The sequence below is a fragment of the Condylura cristata genome, unplaced genomic scaffold, assembly GCF_000260355.1.
Source record: "Condylura cristata isolate star-nosed mole 26May11 unplaced genomic scaffold, ConCri1.0 scaffold00010, whole genome shotgun sequence".
Classification (NCBI taxonomy): domain Eukaryota; kingdom Metazoa; phylum Chordata; class Mammalia; order Eulipotyphla; family Talpidae; genus Condylura; species Condylura cristata.
The window spans coordinates 41,159,894-41,169,157 of NW_004567111.1; the positions used below are offsets into that span (position 1 = coordinate 41,159,894).

Genomic DNA, 9,264 nt, shown 5'->3' on the forward strand with positions numbered 1-9,264 from the left:
TCCCGGTCAGCTCCAGCGGCAGAATAGGCTCAGGTCTGGCCCCAATTCTCCCCAGGGAGCGCGCGCCCCCTAGCGGTCAGAGAGCAGCTCAGCGCGGCGTGGGGCTAACAATGCGGAGTCGCGAGCACCTGCACCGTGCAGGACGTGCCAGGAGCTTTCAAGTTACCCTGACAAAAATCCCGGGCGTCATGGCTTCCCTAAGCTTTCTCAGGCTGCGCTACTTACTCACGTTACATCCTTGCTCGAGGATGGTCAGGACGTCGGAAGCCCCTTGGCTTCATCTTGCCTGGAAGGGCCCTCCGTTTTTGCCTTTTTCAGCGGCCTGGGAGATCGACAGGTAGATCACAGCCCCGAAACGGTCCTAGCATTTCAAAGCACATTCGAGCGCTCCGCCCAAGGCCCGGATGCGCGCGGCGCGCGGCGGGCGTCAGTGCTAGGCTGCAGAGTCCCGGGAAGGGGAAGAACTTGTAATCGCTTGCAGCAGGACAATGCCGACTTTTGAACCTCTAACCACTAAGCAAACAACCCTTGCGCTCTAGCTCCACTGTCCAAACAGGGTTTATTGACAGGCGTTTCACAGCAACGCATAGCAACCGAGGCGGCGGAGACTAAGGGGGCCAGCGAGTGGGCGCGGCCAGGACTCCGGGTCTGAGCTCCTCTCCAGGCGTGGGGACACCCACCTCTTCCCCCCCCCCCGCGCGCCATGTCCCCCTTTCAAGAGTCGGACAGGCACTCTCCCTCCAACTCCGAGGCCTGACGCGGCGTACCCAACCGGCAGAACCCCATTCTCAGTCCCGGAGCGGAATGCGCCACCTGGAAAAGCCTCGGAATTGGATAGATGCTGCAGAAATTATATTTATGAGCATCCTTTCCCCACCCACCCCTCAAGCTGAGACTCTGTTTAGGGCTCGAAGGTGTCTGCGGGAATACTGAAAAGGAGGCCAAAAGCCGACCCACCAGGTTCTGCTGAAGCGCCCAGACGTTCAATGGCCTCCAGGACTAAAAATGTCAAGGACAGCAGCCGCTCCCCCAGATAACAAATGACCGTCACTAACAGATCTTCTTAAACTGGTTCTTCTTGGGGGTGAGGGGAGAGCAGAAGAGAGGAGTTGGGATGCGGAAACCTTTCGAACAGGGCAAGAGATGGAGGCAGACAGGGCTTAAAGGAAATGTTCAATGTTTCACAGAAGACTATAGTCATAGAAATATTGCCTTTGGGAAAAAAACAGAATAAGTATTTTTATGGAAAGCCACGTTTAACCAGCTAGATTGTGGGGCACCTCTAGGGAGGAGAATCATTGATGAAAGGAATGTGTGTAATTGCCTCGGTGTGGCTTTGATGAGATGCTATGAGGTGGCTCTCTCACTCACTTCACCCTAGCAGCTGGGAAGCAGCTGACCATTCAGATGTGCATTTTGCCTAAAGGCACCCCCAGGGGAACCACACATTCCATAATGGAAGATTGGGCTCAGGCTTGGGGGCAGGGAAGGTCTCACAACCTGCTACCTCAGGCTTCAGCCCCTCTAGGGTAAAATGAGGTTGTCCAGATAACCTTCACCACCTCCTCCCCTGAATTTTCTAATTCTAGCTTGCAAGCAGATTTCATTTCTTAAAAAACAATAGTTCCAGACAAAGCCTTAAGAATATAAATACAGAATCTAAAATCTGGAAAGCTCATTTATCGCTTTTTTCTTTTTAGAAAAACTTGGTGTTCAAACGATACCCACCCTCCCCCCTTCCCTTCACCATATCATTTCTCTCCCAATGTTCCAGAAGCTTTTAAAATGCTGGCATGGATGTTACACAGACTAACAACCCAAACAGCGGCAAAAACAACAACAAAAACTCCCCTTCTTCATCAGCCCTAAGATTGTGAAAATGACAGGAAGTCCAGGTTGGCTCTGGCATTTATAGCACTGACATACATTCAGCCCAGAGAAAGCTCTGGTGACAGGCTCTCTAAACAAGATGCTGTCCCGGGCCCCCTTCTCAGGCCTGGAGCCTAATAACCACCCCCTCACACCATACACAGCACATACACCAGCCAAGCCCTTCCTGGTCTGGGGATGGATGAGAACAAAGACAAAGACCTGGGGGCCCTGCAGTCTTTGGTGAGTCCAGGCTTCTATCTTAGCTGTCTCTGGCTTCTGTGTTTAAATCTTGCCTGACCCTTAGGCAGAGGAAGCCCTCACTGGTCCTTGGATAGCAGTGAGTAGACAGCAACCATCTTGGCCCCAGAGTCCACTCCCCACTTGGCTCCAACCAGATTTGGGAGGTGAAGACCTGGGAAGGAAGGGGCTGAAAGATGGGTCTGTTTAGCCAGTCCACGCAATGTTCTGCCAGGACCAAGCACAGCTCTGTTGGTTGTCTGGACTCCTCACCGGCATAGAGTCAGATGAAAATGTCAAAACCTGGGAGAATGTCTTCTCCAGGCCTCCAACCCCACTTGTCTTTACTCCTGGCCCCCATTCGCCTCAGAGAGCTAGATGAGTTCAGTGTGCACTTGGGTGGGAGAAGTGGAGTCTCTCCTGAGGATTCTAGCAGAGTCCATGCTCTTCATAGCTCAGCCTGGAGTTGCTCTGCTGCTGTAGACACTATAGGTCACTGGGTGACAGTGGGGTTTAACACCCCCCCAGCTGGTCCCAGAACCCCAGGGACGGAGCCAGGCACTGAGCCTTGCAGGGAAGACACGGGACTCAGGGGCTCTGGTAAGCTTCTCAGAGGGCCTGGCTGTGGCTGCGGAGGCTGAGGTGGGGGCGGTGGGGGCTGTTGCTGCTGCTGTTGCTGCTGCTGCTGCTGCTGCAATTTCTTCTTGTTGATTTTCCTTTCCTTCGCTCTGCGGTTCTGAAACCAAATTTTAACCTAGAAATGCCAAGGGGGGGGGGGCGGGAAACAGAAGGTGGTGAAGAAGGAGGCAATGGGGAGAAGAGTAACAATATTTGGCCACCAAGATCCCTCTCCAATTTAAAGGACCCCAAATCCTCCCACAGCCCAGTGCGGAAGCTAAATCTAATTTAGCCTGCTCAGAAGAGTGTTTCTCCCTCCTGTATCTTTCCAAAGCAACCTTTATTTACAACTTTACTGGAAGAGATCACAGTCTCCGAACTAGGAAAGTGAAATTGCAAGGCCCTCTCTATACCAAGCAAGAAGAGACCAGTGCTGGATGTACTTGAAGACAACCTTTGGTCCCTCTGAGCTCAACTGAAATGGACTAGCCTTCACCTGGTTGCTGAGAATGAGATTTAATTTGGGGCTTCCTGGTTGTAAATTTAGCCGTTTCTCCCCCTCCCCCAAACTATACAGAGTACTCATGAGCCAAGCCTCACCCTGCGAGTTTTTAATGAGCAGGGAATGGGGTCTTTTTATTAATTTCTCCTTTCTGTGCTAGGCACACAAAACGTAGGTCTCTAACTAAGTCTTTGTTGACCCAAACTGAATTCTGGATTCAACTAATCGAGTTTTCTGTGACCCTTCCCATTCCCCAGAATAGGAAAAAAAAATACTTAACAACATAAAAAACGGAGGCAGCAGAAGTCTTTCTAAAAAGTATTCAGAAGACAATTGCACTCCATATTGCCACTTAATCAAGTGTATTCTAAGGTCTGACTTCTAACTCTCCCCACAGGAGACCCCCGACCCCCAGGACCGCTCCAACCCCCTGCAGTGACTGGGCTGGAGGCTCTCACCTGCCTCTCCGAGAGCCCCAGCGTGGCGGCCAGTTCAGCTTTCCTCCGGATGGTGATATAGCGACTATAGTGAAACTCCTTCTCCAGTTCTAGCCGCTGGTGGTCCGTGTACACCACTCGGTATTTGTCTTTTGTCCTGGTTTTCACTGCGGAGGAAGGAAAAGTTAGGGCTGAGAACAGCAAGGCAGCCCATCAGTCATGGGTAATGACAAACCTCCTTAAACCAAGGGTCATTTCTCTTCCTCCACCGCTCTGGGGGGCCAGGGTTTGGCTGGTTCCTGCTGAGTTTGACAAGACCCCCCAGAGGGTGGGGGTTGAGGCTATCCCCGGCAACTAAGCTAACCTTGGGGTTAAGTGGTTTTTAAAAATGAAGAAAAACTGAAACTGCATACAGACAGAAGATAGCAGAATATAACCAACCTTTTGGCAAAACTGAAATACCGGAGCCGGTCAGGCCAAAAGGAAGGTGGCAGAGTGCAGGGCTATCACCCAGGAAATTCAGGTTTTTCAGGCCAAAGAGAGCTGGAAACTCATGGTAACAACAGCTGGGATTGTGAGGCTGCGATATTGGGGGGTTACTTTGTTAGCTTTGTTAGAAAGGGGTGGGGTACAGGAACTGATAGTTTCCCTCACTTCACCAGAATCACTTTTCAGGCATTTTAGGCCCATCTGGTGGAATTTTGAGCCATGTCTGGTAGACAGAAAACCCCTCCCCCTGCCGACATTTTATACCTGGGGAGCCTGGTTTGGCATTTGCTTGGCACTTTTCTTTTTGACCCTCCCCTATATATTTCTGCTGCAAACCGGGGCCAGACTCATCCTACCCAGTGATCTGTGCTCATTGGATTGAGTCAACATATTAAACCTGGAATTGATTGTTTTCCTGAAGGGCCTTGACAAATAGTGCCTAGGCGGCCTAGCAGGCCATACCTAACATCTCCCCAGGCCTGTCCCGAGTCTGCCTTTGGCAGAGCAGGGGCCAGGAGCTGTTCTCGCCCGCCTGACCCCAAGTTGGGGTCTTCTTGATGCAGAACAGGTTCACTCGCCCAGTGCCCAGTTCTACAGGAAGATCTAAAGGGTCTGGGAGTTGCTTGGAGGTGTTTAATGCCCCGCAGGCCGACTTTGTTCAGGTAAAACCCTTTGCAAACCACAACAAAAGCGCCCTGGGAAGATACAGGCCGGATCACAGGGAGCTCCTCCGAGCCGCTGAAAGGGCAACACAGTCTCAAACAATGCAGGACAAGGCGATCTTATCAAAGAAAAGCCCTTTCAATGCCTTAATAACAACCGCATTCTGTTTGAATTACCACTACTGAGCAAATGGCGGTCCCGGCTTTCATCCCCCTCCCCGCCAGGCGCATTAACATAAACACCGCCCGGCAGGCGCATTTGAATGGGTGCTGCGGCCCCGACCCCTCGCCCGCTAAGAAAGTAAAGGGAACTAAACACATCCCGAGAGCCTTCTAAGTGGTGGGCGCGTTCACAGGCGCTACCGCCTTAAACCACACGCGGCTGGCTGCCAGCGGTCCTCGCCCCTCACAGACGAAGAAACACAGTCTGACACGATTCTGTCACGAACATAGCGTGGGGCTGGCACAAAGAACACCATCTGGACTGGGAAGCGGAGCACAGGGGAGTTCTTCGAGCTGAACCCCGGGAGCGATACTTGCCTCGGGGTGCGGTAGCCCCTGCCCCAAAGGCCTTGGAGGCGCCCCGCACCCCCTGGGAATCTCAGAGGGGGCTGGAGGAGGGGAAAGATGAGAGGGACTTGTCAGAATTCATTATTGACTGCGAAAGTCACCACCCTCTTTCCGGGCCCTAAAAGAGACAATGGCAGGGCTGGGAAGGTGTATATCAAAGCGGGCCGGGCCCAGTACAACCCCCCGCCCCCCTAGCCTCTTGACAGATGACGCTCCGCAGAGGAGTCAGGCTCCCGCCCGCAGGCCGCGGCCTCCCTACATTAACATCACAAGGGCGCCGGGCGCCGACTGCGGCCTTACCACCTCGGCGCGGGACTTCACAGCGGTCTCTCATCTGCTGACCCCGCGGCCTGGGTCTCTGCGGTTGCCCCCCCCCTTCCCCCTACCCTGGCCTCTGCCTCACGGCCACTCTCCTGGGACACCCGCGAGGTCTTCTTTAGACCGCCTCTAGAGTCTTCTTTGGGAGTTCGCTCTGTTGGAACTAGGGCACTTCCTCTTGAAGAACAGACCAAGTAGAGGCCCACGAAAGCCTGGCCCTGTGTCCTTCTCCCTGGGCAGCCTCATTTTCCACCAGGACTATCCCCAGCATGTGCACAATGACACCCAAACGATGCCCAGGAACAGCCCCCAACAGCTGTTCTGATTTATACAGCTGTAACTGGCTATAAAATACTGCGAAGTGGCCATAACCTGCATGGGGCAGAGCTGGGCCAGAAAGGAGTAAGAGAAAAAAGCGGAAGTGCAGAAGGCTGGGAAAAGACTTCATGAAGTAAAAAGGGGACATCAAACAGGATTCTCCCACCACACCTATTCTCACTTCCTTCCCATCATGACTAGTGTTGCAACACCAGAAGGCACAGACCCACAGACCTGGAATCAATGAACTCCACAGTCTGGCCAGGACAGGATTCTTTGCAGGGTCATCTCCTGAGCAAGCTTCCTGAACTATGCACACATATGGGCAACCACAGGTCCTCCACTTAAAGGTTGAGAAGATTTGTGTGTGTGTGTGTGCATGCACAACAGTGTGTGTGTGTGCAGCGGTTGAATACTCTACTCAGGTTTAGTCCCCTTCTCTCCGTTCTCTGCAGACAGGAAAAGACTCCCAGGCCCTCTTGCCCATGGCTCCAACCAGTGAGCCACATCAAAGGTTCAAAGACCAGGGTGTGCCCTCTTCCCCTCAGCGCCTGGGGCCAGCACCTTCTTTCGGGGACAGCAGCTTTGCCCACTCTATTTCCTACTCATTGCAGCTCCCATGCCTGGAATTGGCCAAGCTGCCCAACCTGAACCCCATGAGCCCAGCTGCCCTCCTCATCACCGGGATCACTTTTCTCGGATAGTGCAGATGAGCAAAAAAGGCCAAGAGAGAAATGGTCTAGAGTGCGACCAGGTGGAGGTCGAGGTTCCCTCTTTCCAGAGGTTCAGAGCTGTATACTTAGTGTAGCAACAGCAGTAAATTGCGGGGACGCAATTCCACTGTCGTGCAGCTATGGTGCGCCGACGTTCCGGGAGTGTCCGATTATGAACCAGGAACCTTTGAAAAAAGGAGACTCTCCCGATCCCCCCCTCAAATGAACGCTGGTTGCGAGAACATACCCCGCTCCCCACTCGCTCAGGCGCAGTAGCCAGAGCCAGAGACCCCTGCATTTGTCTTTCCACTCTTCCCCTCGTGGCACGGAGCTCCCAGGGAACCCCGGACGCTCCAGGCCACAATGAACCCAGGGCAGGTCCAGCTGCGGGCGGCGGGGTGCGTGCCTTCCCGAGAAACCTCCCGCGGGGCGCGGCTGCTGTTTACCTTGGCTTCCGAGGGACTGCTGCGCGGGTTTCCTCATCCATTCGCACAGGTTCCGCCGCTGGCCGCCGGGGGACAGTTGCTCAGCGGCCGCGGTGGCAGCGGGCCCGGGAGGGCCGGGGTTGAGCGTCTGCAGCAAGCCCGAGGCACAGGAAGGCGCGGCGGCTGGGTGGTGCGGGTGGTGGTGCGGGTGGTGGTGCGGGTGGTAATCGGCTGGGCTGCTGTAGCCCATGGCTGTGGCGGGGGAACCCCCGTTGAGCCCGTGAGCCACGGCATTGGCGGCCGCAGCTGCGCCCCCCGGAGCGTAACCGTTCCAGTCCTCCCGGAGCGGGGCGCCGTATGCAGCCGGCCAGGATGGCCCCGGGGACTGCGCGCTGTCCAAGTTCGCGGCCGCGGCTGCCGCAGCAGCCACATGATAGCCGCCATAGTCCGGGTACTGTGGGGGGCTGACGAAGTTCTGCGGCGCCAGGTTGAGCCCGCCGGAGTGGCGCACGGAGCTTGGGTACATGCTCACGTCCTTGTCCAGTAGGTAGCTCACGTACATGGTGGCGTGGGTCCGACAGCAAACCTCACCATGCTGCCTGGGAACGGACGCTGGGAACTGCCGGGTGGGCGCGAAGGGGTAGGGCAAGGGGGCGCGAAGAGCGGCGGGTGGCTGAGCCCCAGCCGGCGGTGCTCCGCCGGCTCCTCGCGGCGCGTCTGCCTCTAAGGCGGTCCCTCCTTCTGGCCTGCCTCCTCCCTTCCTCCCTCCCTCTCTTCCTTCTTTCCTCCCACCTCCTTCCCACTGGGCTGCAGAGGCGGGGAAGACCCGCCACGGGCTGGCGTGCGGATCCCAAGCCGGCGGCCTTACGTGATTAACGAGTGTTTACAGGACTCTATTAGTAATGACACAGACACCAATGGCTGGAGACGTCGAGGCGCAGCGCACACCGAGCGCACAACCCCCCGAAATACGATTTGCATTTTAAAAGATAAGGGGTGGGGGAACTCGCGAGAGGGCAGCGACCGGTTCACAGCTAAATATTCAAACCTTTATTGTTAAGGGCTTCCTCCTTCCAACCTGGTGCACTTTAACCTCCAATCACAGGTTCAAAGAATGAAATCAAGAGACTTGCAAAAGAGGGGGAGAGAAAGAACTATCTCGATGGGAATCTGGGCTTGAAGAGTAAGGAGTGTATTCTTGCATTTGCAGGGGTTGGGGGTGGCGGCGAAGAAGTCCCTACCCCAAAGAGAAAAGAAAAGAGAATCCATTGCTTTGATGACAGACAACGTTTCTGACCAACACCGGAGGTGACAAGCCAAGCGGTTTCCTTGTCTCTCTGCGCCCCTGATTGGAACCACTGCTCACCCCCAAACAACACTCAAACTCTCACCACTAACCCTTTTTTTTTTTTTTTTTGGCCCAAGGAGACTACTCACCCTCTGTACGACATAAATACGACCTTAGGTACAGGCTGCATCTCCGAACTCATCCCACACTTGGGGGTTAAGTTAAACTAAAGCAATTCATTTCTTTAAGCATTTACATTCAAGACTCAAAAATCTAAAGTATAAACCAAGAGTGGCTAGTGAAGTAACTGAAGTATTAGGGGAGGATTCTTAGAGTGCTGGTAATGTTCTGGGGGGGGGGTGATTTGGTTTGGGTTTTTGTTTTGTTTTGTTTGTGTTTTTAGCAGGATGCTGTTTAAACGCTGTGCTGTTTGTGAAAATTCAGCACAATACACATCTGTTTACTGTACTTAAATAACTGACTAAAAATCAAGGAAAAGGGTGACTAGGATTTCTGCTAACATGTACCTAGCTATTTATATGCCATCGACCTGGTCTAGGTCTTCAAACAAACAAACAAGCAAACTTTCTCCTTTACAAAGTAAAATATTCTTATTAGAAAACTGTTTCTCATCTCCAGATAATGAAAAGGAAATACCGAGCCATCACTAATGATTTCTCCTGAAAACTCTAAATGCCTAAAGGGTTGAGAAAGGATTCCCCTTGGTTTTGGAAACACTGTGTCTAAGGGCCGCCACCGACCTGAATCAGCAACTGCCCAGATGGGCTCGCACCGCTCAGGACTCGCCTACCTCC

At 53.7% G+C, this 9,264-nt stretch overlaps 1 protein-coding gene across 2 annotated transcripts; it reads right to left on the reverse strand.

The window, feature by feature from the left end:
* Positions 1-2,522: 2,522 nt before the first annotated feature.
* On the reverse strand, positions 2,523-8,088 carry CDX2 (caudal type homeobox 2). 2 transcript variants are annotated; one of them, XM_004680169.1, is made up of 3 exons: positions 7,183-8,088; positions 3,688-3,833; positions 2,523-2,863 (listed from the first exon to the last, which is right to left on the reverse strand). In XM_004680169.1, exons 1-3 carry the CDS (start codon positions 7,721-7,723, stop codon positions 2,603-2,605), a joined length of 948 nt encoding a protein of 315 aa, XP_004680226.1. In that variant the 5' UTR covers positions 7,724-8,088; the 3' UTR covers positions 2,523-2,602. The 2 variants fall into 2 exon arrangements, with proteins under 2 accessions (XP_004680226.1, XP_012578649.1); XM_012723195.1 differs by having other exon boundaries at positions 2,719-2,863; positions 3,692-3,833; positions 7,183-7,723.
* Positions 8,089-9,264: the final 1,176 nt, after the last annotated feature.